Source organism: Crinia signifera, chromosome 3 (genome assembly GCF_055691185.1).
Source record: "Crinia signifera chromosome 3, ASM5569118v1, whole genome shotgun sequence".
Taxonomy (NCBI): Eukaryota; Metazoa; Chordata; class Amphibia; order Anura; family Myobatrachidae; genus Crinia; species Crinia signifera.
The window spans coordinates 178,189,161-178,211,374 of NC_139219.1; the positions used below are offsets into that span (position 1 = coordinate 178,189,161).

Below are 22,214 nucleotides of genomic sequence, written 5' to 3' on the forward strand. Positions count from 1 at the left end.
CCTATTTTTGCACTTACCATCTGTTATCATGTCCAGCATGCAACATGTTCTGTATGATCAAGACATTTAATTGGCCCTTGTCCTTTTAATAATGGCTTAATCATTTATAATCTTTTTACACATTATAGATGAAGGTTCTAGGTCTAGGTGCTTGATCATGCAGTTTTCTCTGTCCTAACCTTGGCTGAATCTATATCCTTGACTCCAGCTTTTTCCTGTCCATTGAACCTAGCACCATACTTACAATTTCTCCTCTACTTTGCACAACAGGACTGCATTACAGAGGCAATGCAGTATTTGTAAAGGTGGATTTCCATATATATGCTTTAATAGAAAACACAAGGGGTGACTTCCTCACACAGACATACTTCCCACTTTTCCAATTGTAAGCCTACTATTGGACTCATATGCAAAATATGGAATATGTGGCATATAAACTAATGTATCAAACTAATGTTTTTCTGTTGATTGTAAGAACAAGAGCAGGATTATATTATACATTTGTTTTTCTGTTAATTGCCTCTGTTGGTTTTGCTATTTTTGTTCCCAGCTGTGGAACATGCTGGCACTAATTAAATAAATCTGAATAATAATAGTCTATATCTAGTCCTAGGCAGGGGTGTAAGTTATTACTTGGAATGTGGAGGTAAGATAGTTGTCTCTGCTCTTCCCCCTCACATGCACTCTCCAGGGCATACTTGCCAATCCTCCCGAAACGGCCTCCGGGAAATCGGGTGACCCTCCCAGCCGCTTGGAAAGGTGGGCCAGCCTACCGCATGTCCCAGACCCCCGCATCCCCCCTCCAGTAAAATACCGGCATTCCCATCTTGGATCTTCCCAGAGGGGTGGGCTCAAATTACGCAAATTGTGTACTTTCTCTTTCGTCCATCCTGGTGATACCCCTCAACCATGGGATGTAGGAGGGTCCGCAGGAGCAAGGCATGCAACATGTTCTGTATGATCAAGACATTTAATTGGCCCTTGTCCTTTTAATAATGGCTTAATCATTTATAATCTTTTTACACATTATAGATGAAGGTTCTAGGTCTAGGTGCTTGATCATGCAGTTTTCTCTGTCCTAACCTTGGCTGAATCTATATCCTTGACTCCAGCTTTTTCCTGTCCATTGAACCTAGCACCATACTTACAATTTCTCCTCTACTTTGCACAACAGGACTGCATTACAGAGGCAATGCAGTATTTGTAAAGGTGGATTTCCATATATATGCTTTAATAGAAAACACAAGGGGTGACTTCCTCACACAGACATACTTCCCACTTTTCCAATTGTAAGCCTACTATTGGACTCATATGCAAAATATGGAATATGTGGCATATAAACTAATGTATCAAACTAATGTTTTTCTGTTGATTGTAAGAACATGAGCAGGCTTATATTATACATTTGTTTTTCTGTTAATTGCCTCTGTTGGTTTTGCTATTTTTGTTCCCAGCTGTGGAACATGCTGGCACTAATTAAATAAATCTGAATAATAATAGTCTATATCTAGTCCTAGGCAGGGGTGTAAGTTATTACTTGGAATGTGGAGGTAAGATAGTTGTCTCTGCTCTTCCCCCTCACATGCACTCTCCAGGGCATACTTGCCAATCCTCCCGAAACGGCCTCCGGGAAATCGGGTGACCCTCCCAGCCGCTTGGAAAGGTGGGCCAGCCTACCGCATGTCCCAGACCCCCGCATCCCCCCTCCAGTAAAATACCGGCATTCCCATCTTGGATCTTCCCAGAGGGGTGGGCTCAAATTACGCAAATTGTGTACTTTCTCTTTCGTCCATCCTGGTGATACCCCTCAACCATGGGATGTAGGAGGGTCCGCAGGAGCAAGGCACCTATGCTGACTTCTTTTGAGAGGCAGGTTCCTCCCTTATGCATCCCAAAATTCCTCAGTTCATTTTAGGTGCCCACCGGAGTGGGTGCTGTGCTGACTGGCTGCTGACTGCAGCCATTTTGTGTAGAGTAGCTAGGTGTTTTTTATTTTATTAATATTCATCAGAAGCGCATCCTGTCAGCTCTCTGTGTGCAGAGAGATGCAGCTGCGTCTTCTGCACATCGCTTCTACCTCCGATACTGAGAGGTTTTCCTGGGCCCCGGGGGCATCCTGATCCTGTTCCCTGCTTAGGGGGGGATCTTGAGGGATGGGCGAATGCGAGAGAGCAAGGAAAGGGAAAAGGATTGCCTTTGTTGCTGGCGCACTGAAGAAAAGAATTTGATAAAATTTAACTTTTAATTGTATAGGTAAAAGAGAACCGTTATGGTGAAATATATGCTACATACATGACTTACAGAAACATTGAACAATTATTTTAAATGATGCACGCGCTGTATGTGTGTCACTGTTTTGTGATGTTTCCACTGTCCTGTTGTATTTTGGGTGGGCAGTGTCACTCTCAATATATACCACTGTTCCTTTCTGGATACTATGTTATAAGTCGTGTGGGTAGTCTGACACCTGGTTGTGTCAGATTCCTCTATTATGTCACGACTATGGGTTAAGTATAAGCCAGTTCAGCCTGCTTCCTAGTTTATCAATCAGTTAGATTGGTTAGTGTAAATCGCGTTAGCGAGTACTATGATTCTGACAGTGTCACCTGCCAACGGATGTTTTTGTCCGAACCCCACTTTTGTGTTTAGTTGTTCAGTGTGGGTTAGGGTGTCAGATGCCGGTGATCTCGGCAATACTTATTGCCGGCCTGCAGTGTGTATCGTGGCAGCAGACGTTGAAATACCCCCTTTCCCTATTTTTGAGTACTACAATTTCGACTAGTTCTCTAGTCTTCTTCTTCTAGCACAGAAAACCGCACTAAAACTACTAAACCTAAATACTAAATAACTACCTTCAGTCTCACTCGAGATTTGGATGATAGAAGAGAAAAATTGAAAAATAGCCTGGACCTCATGTCAGGTGGAGATATGGACACCAATGATCCAACTAATAGGGACTGGTCGGATGACCTTTATTCTCTAAAACAAACCCAAATAAAACAAACAAAAACCTGGTGGAACAGAAATGCGTTCGACAACTATCTCAAAAACAATATTACCCCCCCCCCCCCCCCCCGTGGTCTAAGACCCAGAGTATTCCCGACATTCGAACTAGCAAACCCAGACCTCAAGAAATAATGGGAAAACACATTAACACAATGTTCAAAAGACCTAATGAAAATACTAATCAAACACGATGAACTTCTTCTCAACCAGTATTCATCCGAAATTTCTGCCCTGGGTGAGCGCCTCAAGAAATTTGAAACAACTGAAAAATTTCAAACCACATATAAAAAATATTAAAAGTAACTTGAGGAATTCGAGCAAACCATAATTGATAGAAAACGAAGAAAGCTCTATAGAGACAAGACCGACTTTGCCCAAAACAATGTCTACAGGTGGAAGTCCTATAATCAAAAACATAAAGAGGACAATGCAATGAATTATACCACATCCGATGCAGAATCATCAGAAGGTGAAGGCCCTTTAAGCATGTTCAATCCAGGTCGAGGGAGAAATTTTTTAGATTTAGGAGGGAGAGGGACCCGTCTCAATATTGACCCTACAAGACCAGGAGGGGTAAGGGCCGAAAGAAGAAAGAGAGAGAACAGAGAATGGAGAGAAGACTTCAGGGAAAACAGAAGGTACAGGAGATGAGCTCAGACCCAATGAAAATAATAAACCTATCGGATATGACACTCACCAATGACCAAACCTCACTACTCTCTAAAGGCCTATCCTTCTCACCGATAACACAACCTAATTGATTCGAGTGTGAAAAAGACTTACACCTTTTCACCCGAAAAATCCTTTACAAAAAATTCTTCTGCATCCAATCCAGATTGAGGCAACAATACTCTATGCCCGATACCCTGAATAAAGAAGATCTAGCAATGATTAAAATTCTGGAAGACCTGGAATTAGAACAAGAAGACCATCAACCAACCCCAGGCCCACATGATGCAAGAAAATTAAAGAAAAAGTCAACCTTCTTCCCTGACCACAAAATCTGCCCACCAGTGAAGATATTTTCAGATTTAGTTTCCAAAGATTTGGATGAATTGTGCTCACAAAACATGTTACCGGCGACACATGATAACCTTACGCAAGGAGAAAGAGATGCTCTCCATCAGATCTCCAAGTGGGACAACGTGATTATCAAACCCTCTGATAAGGGTAATAATGTAGTCCTATGGTCCAAAGATCTATATATCAAAGAACTCAACAAACAACTAAGAGACCATACATGCTACAAACCACTCACATTCAACCCCACATCAGATTACAAAAGAATCTATACCAACCTAATTAATGAGGCATTCACTAATGGAATAATCACACAGAAAGATCTGGACTTCCTAAAGGTGGAAAAACCAATCACACCAACACTATACTTACTTCCCAAAATCCACAAAAGCGAGACTAATCCTCCAGGCAGACCCATCGTCTCAGGGATGGGCTGCCTAACAGAGAAGGCAAGCATATTTGTGGACCAATACCTGCGCTCATATCTACTGTCATTGCCATCATATGTGAGGGACACCATGGATGTCCTTACAAAATTACAGGACATCTCGGTAAATCCAGGTTCATGGATAGCCACATATGATGTAGAAAGCTTATATACTAGTATTGATCACAGAAATGGTATCAAAGCAATAGAATATTTCCTAGGAATGGGGAAACATCAAGACCTGAATACCCTCCTACTCAAACTTCTGGAATTTATTCTAACTAAAAACTTTTTTCTATGCAATGACAGATATTACCTCCAGGTTAGAGGCACCACAATGGGTACGGCGTGTGCGCCAACCTACGCGGGCCTCTACCTGGGATGGTGGGAAAAATAAGTGTTTTTTTCCGAACAACATGAAATATACACCAAAAATATGCTTCTATACCTAAGATACATAGACGATGTACTGATGCTTTGGGATGGGCAACAAGAGGACCTAAGAAGATTCATCTCTATTCTCAACAACAACAACCTGAACTTAAAACTCACCGGTGAAGAAAGCCAGAAAGAAGTAACATTTCTGGATCTAACAATCAGGATAGAAGAGAACGGACAAATCACTACCAATATGTATCGCAAGAAAACTGCCACAAACAACATCCTACATGCATCAAGTTCTCATTTGCCAGCCACCATTAAGGGCATCCCAAAAGGCGAACTATTAAGGACGAAAAGGAATTGCTCACAACCCTCAGATTTCCAAATAAGAGAGGCCCAACTGTGTAACCGATTAAATCAAAGGGGGTACAGTAACAAAATAATCAAAACAGCAAAAAATGAAGTAAAGAGATACCCCAGAGAATCCCTCCTAGTCCCAAAAATAAAAAAAACACAAGAAGAACCAATCAGGTACATCGGTACCTTTAACAGCAAATGGCGTGAAGTCACCTCAATCCTCCAAAAGCATTGGAAAATTCTACAAACAGACTCAGACTTGAAGGAACTGCTACCAGCAAAAGTAGAAACAAGTTGGAGACGTTCACCAAATTTGAAGGATAGAGTGGTACAAAGCCATCTGACAACCCCAAGAAAATCACTGCATGTCACAAAAGGTTCATTCAAGTGTAGACAATGCAAAGCATGCCAATACATGACACCTACCACACACTTTGAAGACAAGTATGACAAAAAATGGGCAATCAACACCTACATAGACTGCACAACAGTGGGAGTGGTATACCAGCTGATCTGCCCATGCAACAGGATATACATAGGCAAAACAAAAAGACAGCTGAAAGTAAGGATCCTTGAGCATGTTGGCAGCATTAGATACGCCAAACAGGACAAACTGAAGTTTAAAACCTTAACACCTATAGCCAGCCACTTCCTACAAACCCACAACAGTGACCCCAAAAATCTCAAAGCTTTCGGCATGAAGCATATCCAAATGAATATACGTGGTGGAGATGTTGACAGAGCACTTCTCCAATACGAAACGAAGATGATATTCCTGATGAATAGCCTGCAACCAATGGGATTAAATGAAAACAACAGCTTCTCATCATATCTATGATGGTTAGAATACACTATAAACCTCCAACGGAATTCCTGCAATTACCCAGCATTTTCAACACTTCCTTTATTTTCCACGAGCACCATCATATAAGCACCATAATCTCCACAACCAGCATCCCTTACTTATTTATATTCCACCCATTTCTCTCATATTTCACTTGCCCCCCTACAAATAACCACAACCTTTTGAAGTCCCCTATAACACCCAATCACGGGGGTACCAAATCACACATCACTCTAACACAACATATTGGAGTGTATCCTAAATAAGCCACAATCCTCTTATTGATCCATTTTGGTCTCAACACAAACCAATACAATTTATTTTCCTCGGTTTGCATGTTTCCTCACTATTTTTTACTCACCTATGTCAGCTTGCAGTGGCACTTCCTTCTCTTCACCCGTCCCTAAAATAAATAAAAAATAAAAACAGTAAATAAAAATCAACAAAAAACAATACAAAACAAAAACCAATAAAATCCAAACCAAAACATAAACACACTAAGAATACCAATCACCAAGATAGTAAAGGACACAAAGTATGAAAATAGCAACAATCATCCCCACACTTCACGTATTATAATTCATTAAGAGACACTTACCGCTATACCGAACAAACATCTAGATTGCCGCAAGTAGAAGAAGATGCTCTAAACAAACGCCCATTTCAAATTCAATGAACTACGGAACCTTACTTAGTAGGATACGGAGAATACCACTCATACACGCAGGGAATGACGTGCATATACCAGATGACCACAACAGTGTACCTGATTGGTTCAACTATCTGATTTATACCCACCGGCAATGCCGTTCGGGTCCAGCCTTGATAAAGCCGTTTTGTGAAACGCGCGTTGGCCTGATGCACGCGCTGTTTAAATGTGTGATAACTTTGCACTGTATATGAGTTAGATATGCTTGTCAGAATGAACAGTCTATAACCAGCAGTATCATTTCATAGCAACCAATACCGCTTAGCGGGGTTTTGTGTATATACAATTTATTAACAGTGTCTGAGCCTGCCAGCCACGGAGAGTGACTGGCGAGACGGAGCAACTAATAGCATTGCACAAACCATTGTCTGAAACTAAAGAGACCGCAATTGCTATCAGTAGGGGTTGGCATGTGTGTGTATATGCCAGGATACGGATATATCATACACTATCTGGGTCTGAAACCAAGCAGACCACAGATACTACCATTCTGTTGGTGCACCAATATATCCTGCCCTTTTTTCCACGTAAACCTGGGTCTGAAACCAAGCAGACCACAGGAAACACAAGTAGGACTGTGCACAAATATATCTTGCTTCCCCCCGAGCCAGTCAAATTTATGACAAATATCTTATAAAACTAAGTATCAGACAATGAACACCACTTATAACGTAAAAACCCAGCAAGCTGATATGTAAATAATTGATGTTTCCCATCTCTGTGTATCCTTATAGAAAATCTCAAAACAAAGGGATATAATAGAAACACTGTAGCCAAAGTATGACTAAAGCATTTATGGGAAAACTGTGACAAATTGAAGGAATCTGATAATATACACACCATCAGATTACCCACACAATCTTCCCCCATAAGATACCATAACAGCAATAGTGTGACTAGTCAGCCAGTATACAGATCCGCTTCCGCCTTTGGTGTCCTCATAAGATCCGTGTGATCACATATCGATACAAACACAAATTCTATTGTGTATAGCACAAATGTCATTGCGCACAAATCGCTGCTTAACGTGCAATCGCCTAGAACATAGATCTAGCTTTCACACCTGCCTCTGAGTATGATCCCTACGACCACATATCAATTCAAGCATAAAACTTCATTGTGAAAAATATTAATCTGTCTGTACATAAGCCACCGCCGAATAAAGCAAGAGTCGGCATAAAACAGACATATCCTTGCACATGACCTGTGTGAACGCATATCGATACCAATAGAAATCGCTGCTGACAGAAAAGTATTGATACGTGATTCAAGCACCTAGGAGGGAAACTGTAACCAATTTAGGGAATCTGACAACATACACACCATCTGATCACCCGTACAATTTTTCCCAAAATTACAGCATCTGCTAATCTAAGTATCTACGAGTGTAACTGACAGCGTTTATACCATCAGATCACCCATACAATTCCTCCCAAGGATAACCCCCAATAAACAAGGCTTACACAGTCAATAACGCACAAATTCTACTGTGCAGAACACAAATTTTATTGTGTATTCAATAAATTGCTGTATAAAGCACGGCCAAGCAGAAAGCACTGCTGATATCGCAAAGAATTGCAATAAGACCAGAAGAATCTGTTGGCATACACACCATCAGATCCCCTATACAATTTCTCTCCAAAATCCTTTTTAAGGGTACCGCAAATTTCATGGTGCATAGCACAAGTTTACTGTGCAAGAAACGACCATTGAATAAAGCAAGGTCCGGCAGAAAGTACTGCCGATATTTCAACGTCTGCTGCCACAATACACACTGCAGGCCGGCAATAAGTATTGCCAAGATCACCGGCATCTGACACCCTAACCCACACTGAACAACTAAACACAAAAGTGGGGTTCGGACAAAAACATCCGTTGGCAGGTGACACTGTCAGAATCATAGAACTCGCTAACTCGATTTACACTAACCAATCTAATTGATTGATAAACTAGGAAGCAGGCTGAACTGGCTTATACTTAACCCATAGTTGTGACATAATAGAGGAATCTGACACAACCAGGTGTCAGACTACCCACACGACTTATAACATAGTATCCAGAAAGGAACAGTGGTATATATTGAGGGTGACATTGCCCACCCAAAATACAACAGGACAGTGGAAACATCACAAAACAGTGACACACATACAGCGCGTGCATCATTTAAAATAATTGTTCAATGTTTCTGTAAGTCATGAATGTAGCATATATTTCACCATAACGGTTCTCTTTTACCTATACAATTAAAAGTTAAATTTTATCAAATTCTTTTCTTCAGTGCGCCAGCAACAAAGACAATCCTTTTCCCTTTCCTTGCTCTCTCGCAAACCATTATTGTCCTTGGCAGCACCCCAATTCATGTACAGATTGCAATCTCAACACGGCAACTAGAAACTGGGGACACTAACAACTATTATTTGTATTGCTTGTGCAGAAGTACCTCCCATACCCCCTTTCCCTATTTTTGGGATGGGCGGATGCTATTTTCAGGGGTTTATAGGCTGAAATCCTGAAAAAGTGTTGAAGCCTATTACAGGAGTCCAGCGCAGCTGGATGCTTCCAGGTGGTCCCATGAAGGAGGGGGAGACACTAGAGGTGAGGAGAAACACTGGTGGGAGTGGCTGAAGGTGAAAAGGGCGCCAATCGACTTCCTTCCCCGCTGAAGCAGGGACTTGGTCTCTTCCTGCCCTCTGTTCTGGCGCCCTTTCTCTCCAGACTGCGGAGCTGAAGGAGGATTTCATTGCAGTGCAGAGGGAAGTTTCTCCTGGGCAGCGCTTTCCCCGCTGATCGCTGAGGATCCATTGCAGCAAGCAGACAGATAAGTGCACTGCTACTTTATTCTGTACAATTGCCCCACATTGGGCATGTATTATCATGACAGAAAGGTGTAATGCTGCTGCTCTGTGGGAGGGAGCGCCGGCCATGTTAATTAACTGCAGAATTTGTGGTGTTACCATTGAACAGATGGATCAGGGGGATTTGTCCCCATCTCAGGGGGACCCAGAGTTGTTGCATGTCATGCAGGACACCGCACAGTGTTCATAAAATGAACCTATTTATGGAGCAATTTGCCAAAGCCCCTGAGGTTGCTTCACCCAGACACCCCTTATCTACACCTCCCCTGTTGATTCTGATGAGGAGAGTGTGTGCACAGAGGATGTCTTTTGGGACCAGAAGGAAGAGGTTGAATCTTCTGTTCCTGGCATTGAGAATTTAATCCTGGCAGTTAAGCAGACTTTAAATCTTTCAGAAGAGGATAAGGTACCTGCTCATTGAGTTTTTAAGAAAATGCGCAGAGATTCTGTGACGTTCCCCTCAGATGAAGGCATGATTTCCTTACTGGGGGAAGCATGGAAAACTCCTGACTCTCATGCCTAAAAGGTTTTCTAACATGTACTCTATGCCATAGGATCATGTAAAATTATGGGAGAAAATCCCTTTAGTGGATGCACCTGTGGCCAGGTTGTCTAAATCCACGGCTTTACCTGTTCAGGGGGGTGCTGCATTTAAAGACCCGGTGACAAGAAAATTGAAGGATGCCTTAAGGCAGTGTTTGAAGGAGTGGGATTTTCCCTACGCCCTATTATTACCTCTGCGTGGGTATTCAAGGCTATGATTAAATGGGCTGAAGCCTTAGGTCAGTGGTTCCCAACCCTGGTCCTCAAGTACACCCAACAGTGCACGTTTTCCAGGTCACCCGGCAGGTGCACTCATTATTGAGGCACATTTGAAAAGATCCAGAGATGGAGCTAATTATAGCACTTGTGATTCTGTGTGGAGACCTGCAAAACATGCACTGCTGGGGGTACTTGAATACCAGGATTGGGAACCACTGTCTTAGAGAATCAACTTCAGCCTGACTCTGAGGCCTCTGCATTGGCTGAAAAGCTTTGGTGTGCAGCAGAGTATGTATGTGAGGCTGGGGAAGAAGGCGCCAAGATGGCGTCAAATGTGTCGGCCACTTCTGTTACAGCATGAAGAGCTCTCTGGCTTAAAGCTTGGGAAGCGGACAGCGAATCTAAGAAATCACTTGAGGCCTTGGCCTTTAAGGGAGAACTACTTTTTGGGACAGAACTCGAGTCCATTATAAAGCAGGCCACGGGAGGGAAGAACACCTTCCTTCCCACCACGTCAAAACATTCAGTGTCCAAGTTTGGAGCTTCGGTTCCTCCTTTCGAGGGGGTGTGTCTAACAGAGGACAGGCAGGAAGAGGATAGTTTCCAGCCAGTAAAGGAAAGGCACCCAGATCCCGTTTCTGGGCCTTCGCTAAGAAGCACCCGTCCAAAAGCAAGGATAAGTCCTCCGCATGACAGGCGGAGACTCCCTGTTCTGGGTTCAAAGTGGGGGGTCGCCTCCTGCAGTTTCGGGACCGGTGAAACATCTCCACCATGGACGCTTGGGTTATTTCCATCATTTCAGAAGGTTACAGAATAAATCTCAGGGGCTCTCTCCCAAAGAGGTTTCTCCCAACACCCATACCGAGGGAAGCTCGCATGCGGAAAGCTCTCTTGGGGGCGGCAATGTCCCTTCTCGAGAAGGGAATGGTGGTCCCGGTACCTCCATGAAGAATGAAAGAGAGTATTTTATTCCATTCTCTTCTTGGTCCCCAAACCAGACGGGTCCTTCAGACCCATTCTAAATTTGAAGTCTTTACATCTGCATCTTTGGGTGGACCATTTTTGCATTGAGTCTCTTCGATCTGTGCTGTTAAGCATAGAACCAGGGGAATTTCTAGGATCAGTGGACATCCAGGATGCTTATCTGCATGTGCCTATCTGCAGGGAACATCAGTCTTTACTGTGTTTCGCGATAGGAGAGACTCATTTACAGTTCCAGGCTCTTTCTTTTGGCCTGGCTACAGCACGAGGGTCTTCACAAAGATAATGGCTGTCATGGCAGCAGCCCTCAGGCTAAAAGGGAATTATCCCATACCTGGACAACCTCCTGTTCAAGGCGGCGTCGGCGGAGAAGTTACAGGAACATCTTGTCGTTGCAACAAGGTTCTTCCAGGACCATGGGTGGTTGTTAAATCTCCCAATGTCTCATTTAACACCAACACAGAGACTTCAGTTTCTGGGGGTGATTTTGGACACACACTTACATCGTGTGTTTCTTCCAGAGTCCAAAGCAGTGGACATTCATCACCTGGTTTTGTTGATCCTTACCTGAATCAGGATGGCAATGCAGGATGTCTTGTGGATTTTCAGGTGGGCAGAGGTGAACATTCCTGCTCTGTCGGCTGTGTTCATTCCAGGGAACCCGGAATGTTAGAAGCCGATCAGGGCTAAGCTGCTGGAGGGAGAGTGGGCACTTCATCAACAAGTCTTTCAAGAGATAGTGACTCTCTGGGGCCTCCCAGAGATAGACTTGATGGCGTCCAGGAACAATTGTCAGGTTCCTAGGTTCTGCTCCTGGATCAGGGATCCAACCACGTCGGCAGTGGATGCCATGACAGTTCCGTGGCGTTTCAACCTAGCCTACGTGTTCCCTCCGTTCCCTATGATTCCGCGGGTCCTGAAGAGAGTGAGTACGCAGGAGGTACAAGTAATTCTGATTGCATCGGATTGGCCCAGGAGGTCGTGGTATTCAGACATACTGAGGTTGTCGATGGACTATTCGCGTCTTCCTCTTCGATCGGACCTGCTCAGACAAGGACCTTTTCTACACCTGGACCTAGCTTATCTAAATTTGACGGCCTGGCTTTTGAAACCTCCCTACTAAGGAAGAAGGGTTTTTCAGAAGCGGTTATCCAGACCATGCTCAGGGCTCGCAAACCTGTTTCAGCTGCAAATTACCATTGTATCTGGAAAATCTAGGTTCAAGATCTCTAGACTTACAATTTCCCCAAGACGGATTTTCAGCAGGGCTTAGCCTGCATTCTTTAAAGGTACAGTTGTCGGCCTTATCCATTTCCTTTCAGAAAAGGGTAGCCCGGTTACCCAAATTAAAGGCTTTTTTTACAGGGAGTCATGCGGCTTAAACCCCCATATAGGCAACCGGTGGCGCCTTGGGACCTGTCTTTGGTTTTGTCAGTATTATAAAAACCTCCTTTTGTGTCTTTAAGGTCAGCTGATCTTACATTTTGTCTTGGAAACTTACCTTTTTGTTGGCTATAGGTTCGGCTAGGCGAGTGCTGGAATTGCGGGCCTTGTCTTGCAAGTCTCCGTTTCCGATTTTCCATGAGGACAGGGCTGTGCTTCGTACAGTGCCTAAGTTTCTACCTAAGGTAATGTCAAGTTTTCATTTAAACCAGGAGATTGTGCTCCCGGTGATTTGCCCTCCTGAGGAGGCCAGAAATAGGCACAGGTTAAAGAAACTGGACGTTGTTCGCGCTTTGCACATATACGTTGAAAGAGTAAAGGATATTCGGAAAACTGATTTGCTTTTGGTACTATATGACGTACATAAGAGAGGGTGGCCTGCTTCTAAGCAGACCATTGCCAGGTGGTTAAGGTCAGTAATTGCCTTTGCCTACACTAGGGTAGGTAGACCTATTCCTTTACGGATAAATGCCCATACCACCAGGTCAGTTGCTTCCTCTTCGGCTGTGCGTCATGGGGTTACAGCGGAGCAGATGTGCAGGGCTGCCACCTGGTCCTCTGTTCATACCTTTACAAAATTCTGTAGGTTCCATGAGTTTGTGCCGGAGGACGCTTCATTTGGGCAAGCAGTGATGAGAACTGTAAGCCTGAGCGCACCCTTCCAAAGGACCGGCTCTTGAACGTCCCATGGTTGAGCTGTGTCACCAGGATGGACGAAAGAGAAAAGGGGATTTTTGTAAGAATTTACCATTCTAATCCCTTTCTCCATCCTGGTGACACAGCGATACCTCCCTTATGCTCAGTAAGTTATACTGTTTCATGTGTTGTCATGTTATATGGTTATTATTTGATAGTGCATATTAATATGTTTAGGCTTTGTACTGAGTAATGTATACTAGTGTGCTTTAGAAGTTGAACTGAGAAATTCAGGGATGCAGAACGGAGGAGCCTGCCTCTCAAAAGAAGTCAGCATAGGTGCCTTGCTCCTGCGGACCCTCCTACATCCCATGGTTGAGCTGTGTCACCAGGATGGACTAAGAGAAAGGGATTCGAATGGTAATTTCATTCAAAAATCCCCTTTTTGCTCAAATTTTAGCCCCGTGGCTTATGCTATAGCAGGGGCAGGGCTTAGCGATGTCAGGTTCCGTCCCCGCCCCCCAGAACTGATGAGTGTCTCATACCAAGGGTTTTCCTGAGAAAGAAATTGTAAACAAGTATGCTCCAGGGGGGCTGAGATGGTAGGGGAATGGGTACTAAATACCTGGGCCCATCCTAGGACATCTGCTAAAATGAACATGGTCCCTCTGTGCTGCTGTGTGTGTCCGCTGTATAGATAGATAAGATAAGAGATAAGATAAGATAACAGTTTATTGTCATTGTTAAACAAATATAAAAATTGAACAACAACGAAATTACATCTAGGACACAGAAAGAAACAATTAACAATCTTGGTTAAAATCGGTAATTGCCATGGGGAAGGAGCTATTTCTCATTCGCGTAGTTCTAGACTTAGGACATCTTAGCCGTTTTTTTGATGGTAAAAAAGAAAAGATATAGTTATAAGGGTGGTAACAATCATGCATAATACTATCTCTTTTCCGTCGGCAGTTTTTAACAAAGATTTCCTCAACAGAGGTCAGATCACAGCCAATAATGGTCGCTGCAGTCTGAATCACTCTATCCAATTTCTTAAGGTCTTTTTTTGTACTATTTCCAAAACTCACCACAATGCAATATGATATGATGCTTTCAATTACACCCTTGTAAAATGCTAATCAAATTTTCCTGAGAAAATTTCGCCGTTTTGAGCTTTTGCAGAAAAAATAGACGTTGATGAACTTTCTTGATCATCATAGTAACATTTACAGACCAGGAAAGATCCTGCGAAATAGTAACCCCCAATAACTTGAATTCTGTAACCCTCTCCACTACCAGATTATTAATCTAAAGGGGCTCTAATTCCGTCTTCCTACCTCGCCTGAAGTCAATAATAATTTCCTTAGTCTTAGACAAATTTAGTAGTAGGTTATTTCCAATGCTCCACTTGACCAAATTATCAACTTCTTCCCTATAAGACCTCTCATCCCCATCCTTAATAAGTCCTACTACTGTAGTATCATCCGCAAACTTTATAATTAAGTTAGTATCCGCCTGCGGATAACAATCAAAGGTAAAAAGATAAAATAAAAGCGGACTCAAAACACACCCCTGTGGCGTACCTGTACTAATCTTGATAACAGAGGATACAAGATTGCCAAGTTTTATTTGTTGAGGCCTGTTGATCAAAAAATCTAAAATCCAATTACATAACATCACGAAAACCCTAAACTGCGTAATTTATTTATCAATATATTAGGAAGCATTGTATTAAACACAGAACTGTAATCTATAAAGAATAGTCTAACGTACACATTTGGTTTATCTAGGTGGGATAGAGAGGAATGGACCACTGACAATAGTGCATCCTCCGTTGATCTTTTCGGTTTGTAAGCAAATTGATTATTATCGAAACCAGCAGGTATATAACTCTTCATATGTGACATGGACTGCAGTCCCTGAGACAGGGTGACGGCTGACAAGGTTATCAGTTTTGAAAGGTGGGGTCTGAAATGAGAATATGCCAATGCAGATGTACTCTGTTTTGGAGATGAAATGGTCAAATCAAATGCACTGGCGGGTTACTGGAGCCCCTCTCCACTAGGTAAACGGAGTTGAAGGTAGTGAAGAGGCGGCATATTTTGAAAGCCTACAAAGACGTGGGGGTCTCAACCAGAGGATCTCAATACAGTGAGTGCACTTTGGAGTACCCAGTTTGGTAGGGAATAAATTGATAGTGACAATTTGGGACAGCATAGTCATTATTGGGAGAACGACGATAGAAGGGGGCAGCTTGGTTAAGAGAATAGTAATGGAGGAGAGAAAGGAGTCTAGAGAAAAATCAAGAATGGTTGAGTCAAGGTTATAAAGGTTCTGTCTACTATTAATGGCCTTAGGGGAGGGGTATAGAGTGACTTGATGGGTAACACTGAATAAGAGTAGGCTTTAGTCAGAGAGTGGAAGGGTGAGTTGAAATTAGAATCCGTGTAGAGATAAGGGAAGACCAGATCAAGAGAATGACCACTTATGTCAGATGAGGAAGGAGGTCCATTGGCAGTAGCAAAATGGAAGCCATTTAGCAGCTTTTCAGTGCTTTGTTTTGTACGAATAATCATTTTATAATGAAAGGGATTTTTTTCATTGCTATCAGTCTGCAATCAGTATAAGAGGCAATTCAGTTCAGACCTGATCACTCATCTTAAAATTTGTACTGCAAGTGGTTAGCCATCACCCGGACAGAGTGAAAACCAGCTCTGAGTGAATTGCAAACGTTTTACAATATGGTATTTTGTCGCACATCCACACCCAATTCACTCACCATCGAATGATTTTCCCAGTCTGTGCAAATGTGAGAGTCTGGGTATCCAGACTGATCATAGACTCACTCATGATAGACAGTCATATGGTTGACCACTAATGGTCGACAGTCAAAAGGTCGACATGAAAAAAGGTAGAAATGCATTTTTTTTTTCAAAATTTTCAGCCGACGTGCCGACAGGTGGTATTTAATGCCCTACCATCCACTAGGACATGGAGGGAGAATAAAATAGTGTGCCAAGTGCAGCGAGGCACCAAGCCAGAAGCATGGCGAGCGGACGCGGTACACTTAGACAGTGTCCATGTCGACCTATGTCAACATAGACACCCTAAAAACATTAAAAGCCCATGTCAACCTTTTTCCATGTCGACCTTGTGTCTGTCGGCCTTTTAACCATGTCAACCTTTTTAATATAGACCTTTTAACCATATCGACCTTTTACCTGACGACCTTTTGACCCTGTCGACCTTGTGACTGTTTACCAATAGTGGTCGACCATATGACTGTCAGTCATGAGTCTGTCTGTTTTATACCATAACCAGAGTCTGACCCTTACACAACTCTGCAACAGATAGAGGCGGGCCGTGACTTTAAACAACCTCCCTTAAAATGCCTGGGCACGCCTGCGTTTTTTCCGACATGCCCAGAAAATGGCAGGTTATCATACCAAAACAACAACTTCCTGTTCATCAAATTGCAAAGTTATTGCGATTAGATATTTCGGTACTCTTTACCTAGCACGGCGCCCACGATTTTGATCGTGGGCATCGCAGGTAAAAAAATCGCGGCCATTGAATGCACTAAAAATTGGGTGCGACGCGATGCCCGCGATTTCCCATAGGTAACAATGTTAAATTTCTCAATTGACCCGATTTTACTGTTCAATGCCTCAATTGACACGATTTTTCCATAGGAAACAATGTTAAATGGCCCACAGAGGCCAAATAGGCACCCTGAAGTGTGAAATGGCCCCCACAATTGTTAACGCCACCCCACGATCAACGTCAACCCGAAGCGTGGCGAGCGGCGGCGGTACGCGTCCTACGACCTTTTCATACCCCCACTATCCACGTCGGCGTGGAGTTGAGAATAGAATAGTGTGGCGAGCGCACGCGGATACCTTCACAGGTAAACGCGTCCCTTCGCGGGCTTCACGCTTCGGGCTCGGTGGCTCGCTGCGCTCGCCACACTATTCTATTCTCAACTCCACGCCGACGTGGATAGTGGGGGTATGAAAAGGTCGTAGGACGCGTACCGCCGCCCCTCGCGGGTTCGCTGCGCTCGCCACGCTTCGGGTTCACGTTGATCGTGGGGTGGCGTTAACAATTGTGGGGGCCATTTCACACTTCAGGGTCGCTATTTGGCCTCTGTGGGTCATTTAACATTGATTCCTATGGAAAATTCGTGTCAATTGAGGCATTGAACAGAAAAATTGGGTCAATTGAGAAATTTAACATTGGTCCCTATGGGAAATCGCGTCGGTCGCGTCGCACCCGATTTTTTAGTGCATTCGATGACCGCGATGGGCGCCGTGCTAGGTAAAGAGTACCGATATTTTTGCTAGTTTTGTGGCTGTTTGGCCTGCACATGCACGCTACCATCTGTATGCATGTGCAATTATTCCATAATCAATAGGATTGCAAATTTGCAAAATGGTGATCAACGCTGAATAACCCCCTGAAGTGTGTATACAGACATGGTAGTGGCATATGGCAGATAATTACATTGCTACTTAATATTACAAAAAATAATAATAATGACCATGATCAGTAAATGGAATATTAATGTATATTACACAATAAATTAGCAAGTTGCTTTTCATCTAAAATACTACAAGTGAGTGATTTATGTTCTGTGTATCACAATACATTTTCAGGGTTATTTCCATTTTAAACTGTTTATTGGTGTGTGGGTTTTTGTTTTTATTTTCTTTAACATCTGATCACTCCTCAGGGATGAGTGCTTGATTATACATTTTAATTAGCAGTCAATTCCATGTGATGCATTCAAAATGTATATTGTTTGTTGAAAGCAACAGATACTACAGTAATCTATGTATTTAGGTATTCTTATTGTTGCTGTGTTTCATTGCCTTGAACATGAAAAGATTTATTATATAGTATGTTGTAGTTTTTACCCTAGCTTTTCTTTTAAAATTAAAGCATTGGTATAGCAAATTACGTTTTTAAAAAGAAAGTGAGTGAATTAAGACTCTTACTAGCTCGCTTCTCTCTGTGACAGTTGCCCTTCACTTCATGTCACCATTACTTGGGACCCAACCTGTTCTGTCATTATACTGCTGACACTATACAACAGGTTGTAGCTTACTGACACTGGCTGCCATATGTCCCCACATCTGTGAGCGGTCAATGCAGCCCACCATCCCAGCAGTCCAGTCTCCACAAGGATCTTGCTTGGAGCAAATTTTCAAGGAGAAAAGAGCACATCTTTTAGCTGTCAGCTTTCAGTGATTTGTTTTAACCTTCATTATCATTAATAAATGTACTCTGTATGTCTCATTTAATACATATTGTGTATTTGTGTAATCATTTTTCAGGTAGTATGAATGAAGTACATTTGAAGCTAGGTGCATAATGTGCTATACAGTGTATATTCGTGTGTATATTTACACGCACACAGAACACATTTTTTTGTAAACATGAAATAGTGTGTATGGTTAACTAAATAGGCCCTTCGTACTTCTCATCTCTGTCTGGCACATAGCTATTTTAGGTGGTTTGTGATCCTCTATCAAGAGTTCCAGACTAGGAAGATTTGCAGGTTCTTCGTAATTGAGTGATTAAGCAATTTATCATTCAAAAAAATTTGGGAACCACTGCACTGTATTTGATGGTAGGTCCGATGCGCGGTACTGTGTGCATCGCATTGGAGCCTTCATTGCACCGGCTGCAGGAGAGTCAGACTGCTCAAGGGGGGGATCGCGGGCGACTTCTTTGCTCAGAGAAGTCACCCCTAGTGTATGGGGGCCTTATCTCTCTCTGCACGTTACATCTGCCCCACTTCTAGTGCAACTTTTTTTTTGCTTTAAATGTTTACTGTTCTCAACTATGCATGCATTTGTGACCAAACTGTTGTTCCAGTTGTAGCACAAAACAGCAGGCTAGTTGTTAAACAATCCAGCTTGCTAAAGCTGGGAAAAGTCATGGGCTATTGCATTGCTTTGAGAGGTACAGATAATGGGGTATATTGAATGGTGCCGACGAGCCTCTAGCGGCGAGCTATACAGCAAACAGTGCGGATAGCTCGCTGTCAGAGTATTCAATGGCATCCCCTTCACTCGCTGGTTCTTTTCAGCTAAGTGGAAACGGTGAGTGCAGCTGTCAAAATGGCGGGGCTTGCCACAAAATGCAGTGGGCTCACTGTATTTGTGGAAAACCTTGCCGTTCTGGGGAACATTGAATACAGCAAGGGGGTTAGACGGTGAGCATGGCTTGTTTTCGTCGATCCTAGCTAAAACAAGTCATCCTCGCCGCACAAACACCCTCATCAGCGGCATTGAATACTGCCTGTTGCAGGGAGTAATAAAAAGCACCTCTGAAAGAATGGTAGTAGTTCGGAGGCAGTCTTTAATTTGCCATATGATTCTGCGTTTTTGTAAGTGATTAAAACATACATATGTTATCGCTGCCTTCTCACTAAATAGCGATAACAGGCACTTCATGGGTTGATCTGATTTCGAATAACACACAAGTACGTACTAGTAATTGGCATACCAAAAGGATAGTATGCAGCTACTTTGCTACAGTATAGCATAAATGTGAGTTTTCTTTCACTTGAAGGCTCTGTGTTATTTTCTATTACTTGTATTTGCATACATATGGTATAAAACAGGTTGCCAAGCTAACATGTTTTTTAATAACAGTTGAGAACATAGATTACATCTCTGTGACAGTTGCCCTTCACTTTGTGTCACCATTACTTGGGACCCAACCTGTTCTGTCATTATACTGCTGACACTATACAACAGGTTGTAGCTTACTGGCACTGGCTTCCATATGTCCCCACATCTGTGAGCGGTCAGCTCAGCCCACCATCCCAGTCCAGTCTCCATGAGAATATTGCTTGGAGCTTATTTTCAAGGAGAAAAGAGCACATCTTTTAGCTGTCAAGAATCTGTGTATCAATTCCAGTACTGTCTGTTTCCATTTCTGACAGAGAAATATTGACAAAACCAAACATTTTGGGAGTCTTAATTTAAAAATAAAATGAAAGAATTCACATTCCTAGAATGTCTTGCAGTAAAATGTTTAAGTAGCAGCTTATTTTCCTCTTCTGCAATGTTGTGATCTCTAACTTCATGTACAATTTATCATTTACAGAGCCCCTCGGTTTAAAACTTTCCAGCAGCAAGATGGCCAAGAACTTCTTCACTATTTACTTGATGCTCTACGTATAGAGGAAACAAAGGTAATAATTGTTTGTTTATTTAGGGATAGGTATTAAGGTGCCCACACACGGTGCAATGTGCTCCGTGCGTTTTGTGCTTGATCGCATCTAGTTCAGAATGCATGTAATACACACTACAACAGTGTGTCTTTTGAACTAGATACGATGCAATGCAATCTAGTACAAAAAGTACAGGCTGCACATACGTATTTGTACTTTGCGATGTGATGTGTGCCGGAGAGCGCATCGCAAGGCAAAAACGCACTGTGTATGGGCATCTTTAATTCATTACCTATTTTGAAATGCTATGTGTGTGTCATAATTGCCTACTTTTTGCAAACTACTTTCAAGGAGATTATAATTGATGATTGAATGCCAGACATAGGGCGGTATTCAATGAGAATACCTGCGAGGTGCAGCGAATCCTTTTTAGGATTCGCTGCACATTCGCCACGTTCCGGAGCCGGCGGGCTCCGGTATTCAATGTGTCAGGGGCTCGCTGCCCCTGACTGGCGAATATGAGCTCCTGCGGCGATTGCCGCAGGGAACCTGAGGACGGTGCCAGGCAGAAAGATGGTAGTCTCTCTGCCTGCCCCAGAACTTTGTGGGGGGTAGGTGGGCTCCCCGGGTGCCAGGCAGTACAGGCTGCCCCCCGGGGGTGCCAGCAGGGGAGCGTATATTCACTACACACGATCGTAACGATCGGGTGCAGTGAATATATGAATATGTAATGAGCGGCTCGTCTCCGGCGCCCCCTGCTGGCTGCTGTGTAAAAAAAAAAAAAAATATATATATATATAAAAATAGCATGCCCCTCCTCAGAATAAAATTCCTGATTTTTTGACACCAAATGTAAAAAACAAAACACTTTATTTTAAAAGTTCACATTCCACTTCACCATAAAAAGATAGCGATTGCTACTCGGTGAATCATGGTGAAAAAAACCTTGAAATGTATTCGCCATGTGGTCATTGAATAGGGTGATTCACCGTTTTAGTCAGAAATTCGCCAAACAGCACAAATTCGCCATAAAAACATGGCGAATCAGGCTCATTGAATACCGCCCAGTGAGTGCTGGTTAGGGGTCGTCTCATGCTCCATCCAACCTATACGCGTCTATGCTTAAATGCTTGGTGCAAGTTATTGCTATGTATAATTATTAGCAACATATTTTGGGAAATTTTACAAGTATTGTTACAAACATTGGGTATTGCAATACTCCATTTCTTGTTTTCTACTTTTTGCTTAGATATTTATTTTCTTTTCATTTAGCACAATTTAATTGATAAATTTGATTCCTATGCAGGGCATAAAGTGCTCTCCTCCCCCATTAGGCAGAGACAGGTCCAGTGGTAGGGTTTTTGGCATCCCCTGCAAACTAGAATGCTTTTCTGTGAGAATTACTGTGCCACCTAACCCCATTCCCCCTCACTTTAACCCCTGTTCCCATGCAATACATTTCAAATGCAATTTGACTATGTGTGATTTCAAAGCTAAGCATATATTTCTTATCAGTTTGACTGAGAATATGGGGGCTATCCAACAGGCAGATATCACGATTTATGATGGTCATTATTGCGGTTTCTAATTAGAGACTGGACAAAATC

General features: G+C 42.8%; 1 protein-coding gene across 3 annotated transcripts in view; it reads left to right on the forward strand.

The window, feature by feature from the left end:
* USP45 (ubiquitin specific peptidase 45) overlaps positions 1–22,214 on the forward strand; it is a 152,033-nt gene that overhangs the window by 91,971 nt on the left and 37,848 nt on the right. For all 3 annotated transcript variants that reach the window (XM_083176997.1, XM_083176996.1, XM_083176994.1), the window contains exon 9: positions 20,541–20,628. In XM_083176997.1, the coding sequence (XP_083033123.1) occupies positions 20,541–20,628 (88 nt within the window). The remainder of the gene's footprint in view (positions 1–20,540; positions 20,629–22,214) is intronic.